This window comes from Armigeres subalbatus, chromosome 1, assembly GCF_024139115.2.
Source record: "Armigeres subalbatus isolate Guangzhou_Male chromosome 1, GZ_Asu_2, whole genome shotgun sequence".
NCBI classification, from domain to species: Eukaryota; Metazoa; Arthropoda; class Insecta; order Diptera; family Culicidae; genus Armigeres; species Armigeres subalbatus.
In genome coordinates this window covers 16,400,656-16,417,980 of record NC_085139.1, presented here as the reverse complement: position 1 = coordinate 16,417,980, position 17,325 = coordinate 16,400,656, and the positions used below count along the sequence as shown (strand labels likewise).

The 17,325-nt window shown below is 39.3% G+C and overlaps 1 protein-coding gene across 2 annotated transcripts in view; it reads right to left on the bottom strand.

Moving 5' to 3' along the window:
- Nucleotides 1-861: 861 nt before the first annotated feature.
- Nucleotides 862-17,325, bottom strand: part of LOC134222164 (cytotoxic granule associated RNA binding protein TIA1) — a 900,771-nt gene continuing 884,307 nt past the window's right edge. For both annotated transcript variants that reach the window (XM_062701311.1, XM_062701315.1), the window contains 4 exons: nucleotides 13,521-13,713; nucleotides 13,133-13,456; nucleotides 12,909-13,056; nucleotides 862-6,387 (listed from right to left, as the gene is read on the bottom strand). In XM_062701311.1, the coding sequence (XP_062557295.1) occupies nucleotides 6,346-6,387; nucleotides 12,909-13,056; nucleotides 13,133-13,456; nucleotides 13,521-13,713 (707 nt within the window). In that variant the 3' untranslated portion in view covers nucleotides 862-6,345. The remainder of the gene's footprint in view (nucleotides 6,388-12,908; nucleotides 13,057-13,132; nucleotides 13,457-13,520; nucleotides 13,714-17,325) is intronic.

The window sequence follows — 17,325 nt, the reverse complement described above, 5'->3', positions numbered from 1 at the left end:
AATATTGAACAAGTCCAATATTGAGCAAGTCCAATATTGAACAAGTCCAATATTGAACAAGTCCAATATTGAACAAGTCCAATATTGAACAAGTCCAATATTGAACAAGTCCAATATTGAACAAGTCCAATATTGAACAAGTCCAATATTGAACAAGTCCAATATTGAACAAGTCCAATATTGAACAAGTCCAATATTGAACAAGTCCAATATTGAACAAGTCCAATATTGAACAAGTCCAATATTGAACAAGTCCAATATTGAACAAGTCCAATATTGAACAAGTCCAATATTGAACAAGTCCAATATTGAACAAGTCCAATATTGAACAAGTCCAATATTGAACAAGTCCAATATTGAACAAGTCCAATATTGAACAAGTCCAATATTGAACAAGTCCAATATTGAACAAGTCCAATATTGAACAAGTCCAATATTGAACAAGTCCAATATTGAACAAGTCCAATATTGAACAAGTCCAATATTGAACAAGTCCAATATTGAACAAGTCCAATATTGAACAAGTCCAATATTGAACAAGTCCAATATTGAACAAGTCCAATATTGAACAAGTCCAATATTGAACAAGTCCAATATTGAACAAGTCCAATATTGAACAAGTCCAATATTGAACAAGTCCAATATTGAACAAGTCCAATATTGAACAAGTCCAATATTGAACAAGTCCAATATTGAACAAGTCCAATATTGAACAAGTCCAATATTGAGCAAGTCCAATATTGAACAAGTCCAATATTGAACAAGTCCAATATTGAGCAAGTCCAATATTGAACAAGTCCAATATTGAACAAGTCCAATATTGAACAAGTCTAATATTGAACAAGCCAATTTAGGCGCAAATCCAATTTTGAACAAGACCAATTTTTAGCAAGTCCAATTTTTGGCAAGTCTAGTGAACAAGTCCAATATTGAACAAGTCCAATATTGAACAAGTCCAATATTGAACGAGTCCAATATTGAACAAGTCCAATATTGAACAAGTCCAATTTTGAACATGCTAAATTTTGAGCACGTAAAATTTTGGACAACAATTTTGGGCAAGCCTAATATTGAACAAGTCCAATTTTGAACAAGTCCAATTTAGAGATTGTTCAATTTTCGGCAAGTTCGATTTTGGGCAAGTCCAGTTTTGAGCCAAGTTTGGGCTTTTCTAATTTAAAGCCAATCCAATGTAGGGAAAGTCCAAATTGGGACTAGTTTTGTTTTGGACAACTCCAATTTTGGATAAGTCCACTTTAGGGCAAATCGAATTTTGGGGAGGTACAATTTCGGGCAATTTCAATTTGCGGCAAGTTCAACTTTGGGCATGTCAAATTTTGTCCAGATCCAAATATGAGCAAGAACATTTTTTACAAGTCCAATTTAGGACAATTCTAATTATGAACAAGGCCAATTTTAAACAACTAGGACAAGTTTTAGGACAAGTCGAATTTTTGACAATTTCAATTTTGGACAAATTTAATTCTGAACATATACAACTTTGGGATATTCTATTTCTGGACAAATCCAATTTTGGTCATGTTTATTTTTGAGCCAGTCCAATTCTGAACAAGTTCAATTTTGGATAAGTTCAAATTTGGACACGTCCGACTTTTGGCTATTCCATTTCTGGACAAATCCAATTTCGGTCAAGTCCATTTTTTACAAAGCCAATATTGAACTAGTCTTAGGACAAATCCAATTTTGGACAAGTTCAATTTTGGGCAACTTTAAATTTGGACAAATCCAATTTTGGTCAAGTCCAATTTTAGGCAAATCTAATTTTGAACAAGTCCAATTTTGGACAGTTCCTATTTTGGGCAAGTCCAATTCTTACCATTTTTGGACAAGTCTAATTTTGAACAAGTACAATTCTGAACAAGTCCAATTTTTAGCAAAGCCAATATTGGACTAGTCTTAAGACAAGTCCAATTTTGGACAAGTCGAATTTTGGACAAGTTAAATTTTGGGCGTTCAACTTTGGACAAGTTCAATTTTAGGCAACTTTAAATTTGGGCAAATCCAATTTTGGGCAAGTCCAATTTTGGACAATTTCAATTTTGGACAATTCCAATTTTGGGCAAGCCAATTTTGGACAATTCCAATTTTGGACAATCCCAATTTTGGGCATGTTCAATTTTCACTATTTTTGGGAAGTCTAATTTTGAACAAGTGCAATTCTGAACAAGTTCAATTTTGAACAAAGCCAGTATTGGACTAGTCTCAGGACAAGTCCAATTATGAATAAGTTTAATTTTGAACAAGTTAATTTTTGGGAAAGTTCAATTTTAGGTAAGTTTCATTTTGGGCAACTTCAACTTTGGGCAAGTTCAATTTTGGACAAGTCCAATTTTAGGCAAATCTAATTTTGAGCAAGTCCAATTTAAGGCAAGTCCAATTTTGGACAATTCCAATTTTGGGCAAGTCAAATTTTTACCATTTTTGAACAAGTCTAATTTTGAACAAGTACAATTTTGAAGATATTCAATTATAGACAAGTTAAATTTTGGGCAAGTTCAATTTTAGGCAACTTCAATTTTAGGCAACTTCCACTTTGGGCAAGTCCAATTTTAGGTAAATCCAATTTTAAGCAAGTCCAATTTTAGGCAAGTCCAATTTTAGGCAGATTCAATTTCAAGCAAGTCCAATTTTGGGCAAGTCCAGTTTTGGACAATTCCAATTTTGGGCAAGTCCAATTTTCTCCAATTTTGGGCAAGTACAATTTTGGACAAGTACAATTTTGGACAAGTACAATTTTGAAAAAGTCCAATTTTGAACAAGTCCAACTTTGAGCAAGTCCGATTTTGAACAAGTCCAATTTTCGACATTTTTGAGTCCAATATTGAATAAGTCCAATTTTGAACAAGTCCAATTTTGAACAAGTCCAATTTTGAACAAGTCCAATTTTGAAGAAGTTCATTTCTGAACAAAGAAAATTCGAACAAAGCCTGTATTGGCCTAGTTGTTCAAGTTCTATTTTGGAACAGTCCCATTTTGGACAAATCCAGTTTTGGGCAGGTCTAACCTTAAGTCCATTTCAGGCAGATCAAACCATAGACGGGACCAATCTTATACTAGACCAACTTTGTCCTGGTCCAACCTTGAGCAGGTCCAATCACAGACAGGCGTAATAGTGAACATGCTCGATCTCGGTTGGATCCAATTTTGGGCAAGTTTTTCTTGGAGAGGTCCAATCTTAGAAAATTTCAATCTTGGACATACTCAATCGTGATTTGGTCCAAGGACAGGGCCAGCCTTGGAGAGGTTCAATCATGGACTGAACCAGTGTTGGGCAGGACCAATCATGGCCAGGGCCTATCCTCAACGGATTCAATCTTATACAGGCCTAATCTTGGAAGGCTCCAATCTTGGACATATACGGAATGGTTAGACAAGTCCGTTATTAAATGGGTCAAACATTAGGCTGGTTTAACATTACACTGATCCACCCTCCAATAATTCACGCTACGCCTTTCACACCGCATCACGAAATTCTGTTCCCTTTTTAGCTTCTTCTCTCATGCACCTTGGTCATTTGTTGTTCGTATTTTCACTGTTGTTACTGATTGCCAAACTGAACCTCTTTGAAAGCCATATAGTTGGGGGTAAGGAACTGAAACACACAAGCAATTCGGTTCGCAAGGAAGTTGGATTTCAAACTAAGCCTAATGATGATGCGGTCGGTTTACTACTGGACAGGCCTGCAAACCAATTATTGGGAGATTTTTTCTAGTGGTTCATCACTTTCTTCCATTTCGACTATGTATTGTATATATTATATAACGATATGGTTGCCTCCTGTCAAAAAATCTGGGAGTGATTTTCAATGTTTTCTCTCTGTCTTATTATTTCTCTTCGAGCTGACCCAGGACGGGGCTCAATGCATTCTCGCGTTTCTTTTTTGGTTGTTGTTTCCTAGTAGAAGACTTGTTTGCATATTTTTTGCTTCGTTTAAACTTCCATTGGTTGCTGGGGTTGATTAGTTTTGGTTTACTATTTTCCGTTTCTTCTGTTTATACAAATCCTACGAAAAGTCAACTGCTACTTGGACGATATCCGTCTAAATTCCACCGCCTACTACTAGCGCCATCTCTGACAAGTTTCGCGTTTCTTGGTTCCACTTCGTTCCACTAGGCGGAATGGGATGCAGACGGGATAATATATGGAGGCTACGTCTACTTTGCGAGATACTAGCGACTTCGAACATACAAAACGATTGTGTCAACTCAGGAACGGTTCGGCTGTCACAAAACTGACAGAACTGAAGCCCCCATCCCTCAAGGGAGGAGGAATGGAAGGGCATCATCTAGAGAGCAACAACACATCACTACCGTCAAAGATCGAACCGTTTCGGCGTAATTTTGTTCCGTTCTGGACTGATACAGTGGGATAACAAAGCAGTAACTCACCAACAACACAACTATCAGATACTACTGTTGAACGAGGATCGAGAAGGGGCGGGGCTTGAAACGGAGCATTGAATTGCGATTGGTCGGCTCTAACATTGTCACTGAAATCAAAGTCGTTGCGCCGATGCCGCGCGCAGACGAAGCATTCAATAAACGGGTTTCAAAAAAGAATTACACTAAAATTATGTGCGCCTACTACGTTCTACGAGATTATGTTTAGTATTGACTACGGCTGTTTTTCAACGTATTTCCATGGCTTACTGTGATTCGCGGCGGAATCAATACATCTCCCACCTTCAATAATTATAGATGTCAAGTTGGTATTAATGCATTAAACATATGTTGTTCTTTGCTTCCAATAAAGTCAAATTCTATTTCCCTCATTCCATCGTCTAGGTAATTGCTTCGTGGCGTATGCATGAGTTTTTGTGTGTTTGGTAAATGTTTTTTTTTCTTTTATTATTCGGGGTTAAGGTTTATTTGCTTGTTGTTCTTTCAAGAAGGTTTGTTTTAATACTTCGTCTACTCACTAACATTGTGATTTGGTTGGTTTTAGCGGGAGATCCACTCGGAGACCCAATTCCTTAAAACAAAGTATTATCTGCTGCCGATTCTGTTGCCAGCTATTGTTGTATGTGTTTTAAGTTTGTTTGCTAGTTTGTGGTTTATGCGATTAGAGATAGAGGGTCCAAATAATCTGCCTCTGCAATTCAGTTAATTTGTATTGTTTGCTTTTATTTGTTTCACGTGTACTTCTTTAAAATAATTCCTATCTATGTTGCTTGTTCTTGTACATGTATAAGAGTGTTTTATATTTATGTACGTTTAATGTGTAGGTGTCGAGTGAGCGCTACTCTTGCCCAATCCTTGTAAGTTATGTTGTTCACACCCTTCCCTTCGGTAAAACGGATATCGCATTCTGTTTCTACGTTTGGTTGTCTTCATTGGCAGAAAAGTAAATAGAAAAAATAGAATCCAAAAAGAAAAACGATTGATTGTATTCAAATACGGTGTTTTGCACTGTTGTTTTGTTATCTCATTCAATAATCATCATACTGGTTTAAAACAATCATATCGAAAAATAACGCTTCCATTCCGTTAGTTTTGATTTCGTTATAAAAAACCTCCGAAAATAGAGCGACCCGAAAATACGCAAGTCTGGAAATCAACGGTCTAATACTTTCTATGATCATGAGATGGCTTGCTTGACGACATCCTTCAATTTTGAACCGACTCGGGTTAGTTACCATTTTTTTTCAGTTTACTGGACGATTCAGAGCTGAATGTTATTCTAGTTGTGTGCTAACCGTTTGTTCAATAATAGCTTGTCTTACCTGTCTACAATTCGCTTTCTCTGCTAGCTGATTTCAGCGGATTTAACCACTATTTGCTCATTTAATTCCAATATTTATTTACCTCTATTTACAAACGTCAATAACGCTGCTGCTTTCATTGTTACTATCTAAGTGTGTGTCTTACCATTTAAGTCAATTTTCTTATATGCCTTGTGTGTGTATTTTTAATATTTTTTTTGTTTTTTTTTCTTGGTACAAATACCAAACTTTTTTTTTCTTTGTGTATGTGTAATACTTCATGTTTTGTTTTCACAAATCGCTTCAATTTCTTCGCTTACTTTAACGCGCCTACTGTTCCATTTTCGCTCGGACTGTCGACCGGAAATGAGATAAAACTAGTGGTGCCCTCTGCGGGACCAGCACTGGAGAGCTTGGTTTTGGTTTTGCGTTAGGTTAGTGGAGCTGTGGTCCTCCCGTGGTGATGGCCGAGCCAAATTGCGCCCGCCACGTGATCTCCGGGAGGGACCACGCAGTTGGGGTTTTGCTGGGGATGATTTGTGTCATTGCAATCAGAAGGAAGGAGAGCCCTACTTATGCTGTGGCACCGCACAGCCGCACAGTGACGATGGCCATCAAGGGAGCTACACTAAAAGGCTGGGTGCTAGCCATTCATCGTCAGCTAACTGCAAGTGTAGAACAGTGTCGGATATATAGCGGAGAAAGAGAAGAAGAAAATGGAATATAAAGGAAATGGTTAGTACCAAAGAGTATATCAACAATTTGTTCGGTGTCGATTTGGTGCAGTGTAGCTGAATCAAGAAATAAAGAATAATCTAAAAGCATAATTTGTTTCGTATCAGCAAAAAGCATTTCAGCGATTATTAAACCGTGCGGAAGTCACGGTCGCCATATCAAGTTATATGAATTTTTGTATATCAAAGAACTTCCTTATTGTCGTAATCCTTGTCTGAATCATCTGTTCTTGGATTCCAATGCAGCAAAACAAAACGAAATACACTCTGGCAGATGATGCTTATACATGGATTCCTGATGAAGCTAATTCGTCTATATCGTACGTCATGTGATTGACGAAAATCAAGCACCAAAGGGCACAACAAGCAGAGAGTAGTCCGACAAGGATTCCATCTAGAATACGATAAGGATTTAATCTAGAATACGACAAAGATTCCATCCAGAATCCAACAAGAATTCCATCCGAAATCCGACAAGGATTCTATCCGGAATCCGACAAGGATTCCATCCGGAATCCGACAAGGATTCCATCCGGAATCCGACAAGGATTCCATCCAGAATCCGACAAGGATTCCATCCGGAATCCGACAAGGATTCCATCCGGAATCCGGAATCCGACTAGGATTCCATCCGGAATCCGACAAGGATTCCATCCGGAATCCGACAAGGATTCCAACCGGAATCCGACAAGGATTCCAACCGGAATCCGACAAGGATACCATCCGGAATCCGACATGGATTTCATCCGGAATCCGGCAAGGATTCCATCCGGAATCCGACAAGGATTCTATCCGGAATCCGACAAGGATTCCATCCGGAATCCGACAAGGATTTCATCCGGAATCCGACAAGGATTTCATTCGAAATCCGACAAGGACTCCATTCGAAACAAAAAGAATTTCAGCGATTAGTAAACCCTGCGAAAGTCACGGTCGCCATATAGAGTTATGTGATTTTGTGTAAATCAAAGGACTTCATTATTGTCGTAATCCTTGTCTGAATCATCTGTTCTTGGATTCCAATGCAGCTTGAAATAAAACGAAATAAACTGTGGCAGATGATGCTTGCACATAGATTCCTGATAAAGCTAATTCGACCATATTCAAGGAAGGAATCCATTCGGAATCAGACAAGGAATCCATTCGGAATCCAGTAAGGATTCTATTCGGAATCCAGTAAGGATTCCATTCGGAATCCAGTAAGGATTCCATTCGGAATCCAGTAAGGATTCCATTCGGAATCCAGTAAGGATTCCATTCGGAATCCAGTAAGGATTCCATTCGGAATCCAGTAAGGATTCCATTCGGAATCCAGTAGGGATTCCATTCGGAATCCAGTAAGGATTCCATTCGAAATCAGTAAGGATTCCATTCGGAATCAGTAAGGATTCCTTTCGAATTCAGTAAGGATTCCATTCGGAATCAGTAAGGATTCCATTCGAATCCAGTAAGAATTCCATTCGGAATCCAGTAAGGATTCCATTCGGAATCAGTAAGGATTCCATTCGGAATCAGTAAGGATTCAATCCGGAATGCAGTAAGGATTCCATTCGGAATCCAGTAAGGATTCCATTCGGAATCCAGTAAGGATTCCATTCGGAATCCAGTAAGGATTCCATTCGGAATCCAGTAAGGATTCCATTCGGAATCCAGTAAGGATTCCATTCGGAATCCAGTAAGGATTCCATTCGGAATCCAGTAAGGATTCCATTCGGAATCCAGTAAGGATTCCATTCGGAATCCAGTAAGGATTCCATTCGGAATCCAGTAAGGATTCCATTCGGAATCCAGTAAGGATTCCATTCGGAATCCAGTAAGGATTCCATTCGGAATCCGACAAGGATTTCATTCGGAATCCGACAAGGATTCCATTCGGAATCCGACAAGGATTCCATTCGGAATCCGACAAGGATTCCATTCGGAATCCGACAAGGATTCCATTCGGAATCCGACAAGGATTCCATTCGGAATCCGACAAGGATTCCATTCGGAATCCGACAAGGATTCCATTCGGAATCCGACAAGGATTCCATTCGGAATCCGACAAGGATTCCATTCGGAATCCGACAAGGATTCCATTCGGAATCCGACTAGGATTCCATTCGGAATCCGACTAGGATTCCATTCGGAATCCGACTAGGATTCCATTCGGAATCCGACTAGGATTCCATTCGGAATCCGACTAGGATTCCATTCGGAATCCGACTAGGATTCCATTCGGAATCCGACTAGGATTCCATTCGGAATTCGACAAGTGTGTCATTCGGAATTCGACAAGGGTGTCATTCGGAATTCGACAAGGGTGTCATTCGGCATTCGATAAGGATTCCATTCGAAGTATGGCAAAGATTCCATTCAGAATCCGACAAAAATTCCGTTCGGAATCCTACAAAGATTCCATCCGGAATCCGACAAGCCTTTCATCCAGATTCGGGAAAGGATTCCATCTGGATTCGGACAAGAATTCCATCCAGAATACGAATAAGATTCTATTCTGAATCCGTGAAGGATTCCGACAAGGCTTTCATTCGAATTTCGTCAAAAATTTCATCCGCATTACGACATGGATGTTATCAAGAAAAAGACAAGAATTCCATCCGGAATCTGACAAAGATTGCATCAAGAATCAAATTTAATTCAGAATCCGACAAGTTTTCCATCCGGAATCCTCCAAGGATTCTACATATCAGGAATCCGACAAAGATTTTTTGTGGATGCTTCTAGCCTTTAGATTTGTTTGGTACTGGCGTCTGCACGTAACCTTAACCTGGTGACAGTTTAGTAGTCCTTCTTCTTGGCCTCAGGAGCAGCCAACCAATTACGAATTCGAGTCTTGTTGATGTCAGTGAAAAGGGCTACTGAACTGTCAAAAACAAAGCCGAGCCGAATTCATTCGTGACGTCATGTTGCAATATGGAAAATAAATTATGGCATTGTAACAGTTGTGATCCCAAATATTTATTTTGCTTTCTTAAAACAACAGACCTTTGGTCTGTAAAAACAATGTAAAGGTCTTCTTGCACCAATGCCACATTGGTCCAGGTAGCATACAAAGCGGTAATAAGTTGTTCAAGCCGAACATAGCAGAGATAGAAAAAAACTTTGTTCTACAAAGTTGCTCCTAACGATGAGGGGTTTTTTGAGGTTTTCATAAAAATTAGGGTGGGCCACATTTAAAAAAAATTAAATATAAAACTTTTTCATTTGCAGAGATACGGCTATACAATGTTCCGCGAAGTTATAGCTCAGCCAGATTCCAAGAATTTTGCTAAAAAAATTATTTCTCTAGCTCTTAAATTGACTGATTTAGAGCAATTTTCCCAAGTTCACTTAGGGTGACCCTCAAAAAAACAGTTTTTTTGCTCTAACTTTTTTGTTTCAAATTTCTCAGCAATGTGATGTTCAGACCACTTTTGTGCTTTGCAGGGCGCAACTTTTCATGGACTTAGCGTTGCCATATCTCATGCGGATCAAAAGTTATTGAGGTTTTTCTTCGAAAAAAACGTTTTCTTCTAACGGCTGTATCTATGAATGGCGCAAACATTTTTTCAATCTGTTTTCTCGACCTTATTCTACTACTTTCAGGCTTCATTTCAGGGTATTTAAATCGAGGGGATAATTGAAAATAACCCCATATTATTGCAATGAAAAATTACCGTTTTTTTTCATTTTCAAGCACTAATTTGCTATTTTTAAGTGTTTTGCTTCCATGACTTACTTTGTGATATGGCAAACGCCACACCATTTTGTTATAGAGCCTGAGCAGAAGCTAATATCTTGAAAACAGCAGTTCTTATGAACTTGATATGAATAAGAGGTAACATGACAAAAAATAATAACAAAAATTAATATTAGAAATAAATACTTTAGGCATAACATTATCAGATATTTTAATACAAAACAAAAAATAATTATGTTTTGCCTTTGATATTGTAATAACAACATATGTTATGCTTTGAATAGTTTGTATATTACTTTTTGTTATTTCGTATCTTATACGTGTCAGTAATTTTCGCTGAGACCGAGCCACTATTTGCACGAGGTCTTTGAAAATGCCCAAATTTATGTTCATTAGAATGCTTTCGACGAGATTATTAGGGATCCGAGTTAAATTTTCAGAAAGATGGACCTCGTTAGTTATGGACGAAATCACTTTTTGAACCCTCGATTTTGTCAATTCTTGATTCACCAAAACTGTCATAACTCCAACATTTCTCAACCGATCTTATGGATCAGCATATCGTTGGAAAGAAGAAGAGTGTATTCTCAATTTGCAATAATAACGATGGGGCAGACATATTTGATTTGGCTGCCATCTTGGATTTATTTTTTAAACTATTTTTCCGCTAGATTTGCAATCACCGATTTTGAATATCACCACATCGATGGAAATCTTAGCTTATATAGAGCTTTGTGTTCAAAAATCTCAGGTGTATGTTTTTTCTATCAAAAGTTATGTACGATTCACCAAATTATTTTTTAAGGCCCATCTGAGGAAAGAACATTATTTATACAAACAATATGAGACTACGACATCAGTTCATTGACTTCATACACTATTCTACGCCAAATATATTTTGAAAATGAAGAGCATATCTACAGCAGTAATTTATTTGGAAGGCTCAAAATCCAATAATCCAATACCAAATCCAATATGGCTGCCCCATTGTTATTATTGCAAATTGAGGATACACTCTTCCTCTTTCCAACGATATGCTGATCCATAAGATCGGTTGAGAAATGTTGGAGTTATGACAGTTTTGGTGAATCAAGAATTGACAAAAATCGAGGGGTCCATAAAAGTGATTTCGTCCATAACTAACGAGGGGTCCATCTTTCTGAAAAATTTAACTCGGATCCCTAATAAACTCGCCGAAAGCATTCTAATGAACATAAATTTGGGCATTTTCAAAGACCTCGTGCAAATAGTGGCTCGGTCTCAGCGAAAATTACTGACATGTATAAGATATGAAATAACAAAAAGTAATATACAAACTATTCAAAGCATAACATATGTTGTTATTACAATATCAAAGGCAAAACATAATTATTTTTTGTTTTGTATTAAAATATCTGATAATTTTATGCCTAAAGTATTTATTTTGGATATTAATTTTTGTTATTATTTTTTGTCATGTTACCTCTTATTCATATCAAGTTCATAAGAACTGCTGTTTTCAAGATATTAGCTTCTGCTCAGGCTCTATAACAAAATAGTGTGGCGTTTGCCATATCACAAAGTAAGTCATGGAAGCAAAACACTTAAAAATAGCAAATTAGTGCTTGAAAATGGAAAAAACGGTAATTTTTCATTGCAATAATATGGGGTTATTTTCAATTATCCCCTCGATTTAAACACCCTGAAATGAAGCCTGAAAGTAGTAGAATAAGGTCGAGAAAATAGATTGAAAAATGTTTGCACCATTCATAGATACAGCCGTTAGTGAAAACGTTTTTTCGAAGAAAAACCTCAATAACTTTTGATCCGCATGAGATATGGCAACGCTAAGTCCATGAAAAGTTGCGCCCTGCAAAGCACAAAAGTGCTCTGAACATCACATTGCTGAGAAATTTGAAACAAAAAGTTAGAGCAAAAAACTGTTTTTGAGGGTCACCCTAAGTGAACTTGGGAAAATTGCTCTAAATCAGTCAATTTAAGAGCTAGAGAAATAATTTTTAGCAAAATTCTTGGAATCTGGCTGAGCTATAACTTCGCGGAACATTGTATAGCCGTATCTCTGCAAATGAAAAAGTTTTATATTTAATTTTTTTCAAATGTGGCCCACCCTAATTTTTATGAAAACCTCAAAAAACCCCTCATCGTTAGGAGCAACTTTGTAGAACAAAGTTTTTTTCTATCTCTGCTATGTTCGGCTTGAACAACTTATTACCGCTTTGTATGCTACCTGGACCACTGTGCAATGTATTAAATGTAACTCAAATTCGAATTTTGAGGTCAACGAATACGGAACATTTCTTGCTTGCATTTGGCGCAGCGCATTTTATCTACATCTTGTGAAGAATCTTCCACATAACGTACATATTCACATATGAGTTTCCATAACATTGTAAAAAAAAAAAAAGAATATTTTGTTTAAATATCACGGAAAACATTGATCTGAAGCTTTTGGAGCGCTTTTATATCAAAATATTAACATAACTTACTGCTCACTGTAGAACAATATCAAAGACAACGTGGTATATAAAATATTGGTTTCAAGATGATTGAAGTACGACAGTTGAACTAGAAACTAAAAGAAGTAAGTGCCATTTGTGTTTGTGCGGCTGTGCGTGTAAAGTAAACCTAAAACCAAATCATTAAGCTTCTGTTTTCAACAGTTGCACAAAAGCATAAAACCAAAAGTTCAGCGTTTAAAAATAAATTGTTCAGCGTGTGACTTGGCAAACTTGCACTAGAAACCGACCAGTGGTGTGTGGAAGGGGGAGCTCACCTGGAACTGCTGCATCGGATAGGCGACAACGCCGGCGGCTTGCGGAAGGGCTCCACCAACGCCGGCCTGTGCCAGCTGCTGAGCGGTGGCAGGGATCTGGGCCTGAGTTGGTACACCGGGCCAGGCTCCGGGCAGCTGCATTCCCATTCTGAGGATCGCGAAAAAACATAAAAAAGGTCAATTATCACCGGTCGCATACTATGGGCACGGTTTAAGAAACTCACCCCATGTAACCCTGCTGGTAGCCGGCGAACTGTCCGTACGTGTAGCCCTGCATACCCTGGAGGAACTGGCCCTGCAGTGGGGCAGCGGCCGGGGCTGGTGTCGTCGGGTAGGTCGGAGCAGGCGGGTACCAATAGCCGGCGACCTGTTGACCGTAGGCCGTATTGAAGGGGAATCCGGCCTGACTCAGTGCTTGGCTCGCCAGCGAGGGTGCGTTGTTCGGATCGCCACTTTCCTTACCCCAGGAGCATTTGACCGTTTGAGCGTTGATTTCCGAGTTGTGTACAGCAACGATGGCGTGGGTGGCCGCTTCCTTGGTGGAGAATCTGCGGATTTATCAAACGGGGCAGATTAAGATGGAGTCAAATGCAAGATTTGACGGAAACTCACCTAACAAAAGCATATCCCTTGTCCTTGAAGACGCGAATCTCCTGAATAGTCCCGAACGGAGAGAACGTCTTCTGCAGGATCTCCTCGCTTAGTCCACCGGCCAGAGTTCCACCGACGCCGCCGCAGTACACGGTGCAGTTGGTTGGACTGCTCTGGTTGTAGACCTCGTCGAAGGTGAGCGGTTTGGCGTTCACTGTAACGGGAAGGGGGAATGTTATCGTTGAGTGAGAAATTCTTGGCTGAGACGAGTCAATAATTGAGATGAGGAAAAAAGGAAGTGATGGTTATTTGAATAAATTTTAAATAGTTTTAATAAAGTTTAATTGACTACGCTGTACACAGACTACTGAAAGGATCATTCCAATATCCAGAATTTTAGTTTGCATTAACATTATTTGGACGCACTTCCAATACTTTTAAAAATGTATGATTTCGGAATGATATACAATTGAATTTCAAATTCACCACACGTTTATCTACATATATTTCCAGAAGCCCAAATCTTAAGTAATAGTTTTCGTACAGTGCCGAAACTCAAATTATGATTGATCAGCATAACTAAGCAAACGATCTACCATTATTTCAGCCCCATACGCGTTATTGTTCTTTCATCTCGTGCGCTTGAAAAAAAATATTGGAAAAGCACGTGGTTTACAAAATGGCCGATTTCTGGCTTCATTCTATAATCACATTAACCTGGGAGCCATTTTCAAAAATATTGGAAACAAGGCACAACAGACAAGGCTTGTCGAATTGTGTTGTTTAATCAAGGATCTGAACTTCATCAATGTGGACTTTTCACAATTACCAGCGGAGTACAAGCTGTCTGCATCGCAGTTTAAGGTGGTTATACAACAAAGCCACAAATCGGCCATCTTGGAAACCACGTGCTTTTTCTAGTGATTTTTCAAGAGCACAAATTGAGAGAACAACAACGCCCATGGAGATCACAACATCTGTAGATCATTTGATTACTCATGCTAAGCAATCGACTTTAATTTCAGCATTGTACAAAAAATATTACGCTGGTATTGAACTTTTAATAATAGGAGTAGAAAACCGTGTGGTGAATTTGAAATTCACCACATGGCTTGATTGTATAATCACCTTAAGGTGATTATAGAATGACGCCCGTGGTGAATTTCAAATTCACCACACGTTTATCTACATACATTTCAAAAAGCCCAAATCTGGCGGAATAGTTTTCGTACAGTGCCGAGACACAAATTATGATTGTTCAGCATAACTAAGCAAACGATCTACTATTATTTCAGCCCCATACGCGTTATTGTTCTTTCATCTCGTGCTCTTGAAAAAAATATTGGAAAAGCACATGGTTTACAAAATGGCGATTTCTGGCTTTATTCTGTAATCACCTTAATGAGCCCATCAATAGCAAGTAAAGGAAAGCCCACTGTATAAAGAGTTTATATTGATCATTAAAGATTGTACACGATTAAAATAAGACGTGTAACTTTTAATCGTGTGGGTATACATTGATGATATTTTGAATAAAATTAGCTGAAAGTTGTGTGGGGTAAGAGAGCCCTTACATTCTGTTATACAGCGAGCTTAAAATCTGATGTTCACTACTGTTTGCTCGGCACTCATCTCGACTGCCATCGCAGCAGGCTCACCCTGACAGCAAGTCAAGTTGTCACTTCCAAGTGAACACTGGCGGACAGCTAAGACGTGTGGCACACTGATAAGTGGTTCCTTTCCGGATTATTTCGGTTTCGGTTTCTCACAATCTGCATTGGCAGATGTTTATCATAATCTGTCAAGTATATCAAGATGGTATCGCAACAAGAGCAGATCTGCCAAAAAATATTGCGCCGTCGTAGAAAACCCGATTGCTTGTCACAGATGGATCGGGAAACACCTGGGAATCCATCATTTGACGTGTCACGACTTACGGGTGGTGAAATCATTCAAGGATTTGGGTCTCCGATCCAGTGGAAAAAAAACCGAAGACAACTAATCAGGTAAAGGCAAGGAAGGTATCGAATCTGTTCAAGTGTCAGTCGAATCTTTTGAACCGCGATGTGGCGAAGAAAGCGGTGGTCCCATTTGGTTTGGTTCTGGTCTACAAGGCACCAAGAAGGCACCAAACCGGAACAACAAATGAAATACGGCAGGCAATACCAGCGCTAGGAAGCTGTACCGAGAGTGGCTGACGAAACCGAACTGCATCGTGATGGACGACGAAACAAACATTTCGGTGGTCGGCGGATACAAAGCAATTGGGTCCTGTGGAGTTTATTCTAGCTGTAGACAAGCGGGAGCCTCTGAAACACCTTATGCCACTGATTATTCACTACGCTCGACTGACGATACATTTCCCGATTGCTTTGATTGCTAATGATAAGGCTGTCAGTTCTGGTTCGCATTAAGCCTACTTAGATGGTTTAGGAGTTATTGGATATTTGCTGCATATAATAAACACCAAGTGCTATTTCGCTGCCACACAGGTCCTAAAGCCCTACCCATTTATGTACCGATCTTATTGAAATTTTGTTAATGGTCTAAGTAAAAAAATGTTATTTTTTGGGTTTGAAACATTATAAGACAAGTCTTGGGTTTGGGGCCACCCCTGAAAATGGATGAAAATGCAACATTAGGTTTTGCAGCATGACGTCACGAATGAATTCGGTCCTCGTCAAATTAAATTTTTTTTACAGTTCAGTAGTACTTTCCACTGACTCCGACAAGGGTCGAGTTCGTGATTGGTTGGCTGCCCATGAGTCCATCAAGAAGTACTACTAATCCGTCACCAGATTGAGTAGAGGTTACATTCAGACGCTGCAGAACCTAATTCCAGAACCAATGAACCATAAGCCGAAAACGTCAGGGCCATACATGAACTGTCAAAGGTTGGAGTGAAGTGCCATGCGGTGTTTTTTAAGTGTGTTTGAAACAATATTATACCACTTATTAAACAATGTTACTTTTGGCTTTTTTGTTGAAAAAATCTGATGTGTTTAGGATGACTAGCTTCATTGTTCCCTCAAATGAAATCGAAAATTGATTCTTTATTTTAGGACCCTATAGGCGTGGCATGAGTTATAACTTGCCACATCACGGTTGATAAATTCGACAAAAAAGTTCTTGGTTTGACTGGCCATATGTGGCTTTGGCAAGATGAGCCAGCCGTACATCACAACGGGTACCATCAATGGGCATATCTACCAAGACGAAAGCCTGTTGGAGTGTCTGCTGCTATGCCTGCGGTCTCACGGAGGCGAGCCACACCTTCGTCCAATTGAAAACAAAAATGGGCCATAATGAAGGCCAAACTTTGTAAAACACTAAAAGTAGTCGAGAGCGAGCTGAATTTGAGGAAATGGTGGGTAGAAGTATGAAAAAAGTCGACCCCAACATTGCACAAAACCTCGTAAGGGATCGTACACTAATAACGTAAGCACTTAGGAGGAGAGGGGGCTCTCCATTTTCTTACGTTCCATATAAATAAAAAATGATTTATATGGGAAAAATCTTACATGGGGGGAGGGGGGTTGTTGCTCTGTCGTTCGAAAACCAAGAGGCTGGGAAGCCTCAAGTGGATCGGAACCCTCCTTCCAAGAGGCCCGGAAGCCTCCTTTCAAGAGGCCCGGAAGCCTCCTTTCAAGAGGCCCGGAAGCCTCCTTTCAAGAGGCCCGGAAGCCTCCTTTCAAGAGGCCCGGAAGCCTCCTTTCAAGAGGCCCGGAAGCCTCCTTTCAAGAGGCCAGGAGCCTCCTTTCAAGAGGCTCGGGAGCCTCCTTTCAAGAGGCTCGGGAGCCTCCTTTCAAGAGGCTCGGGAGCCTCC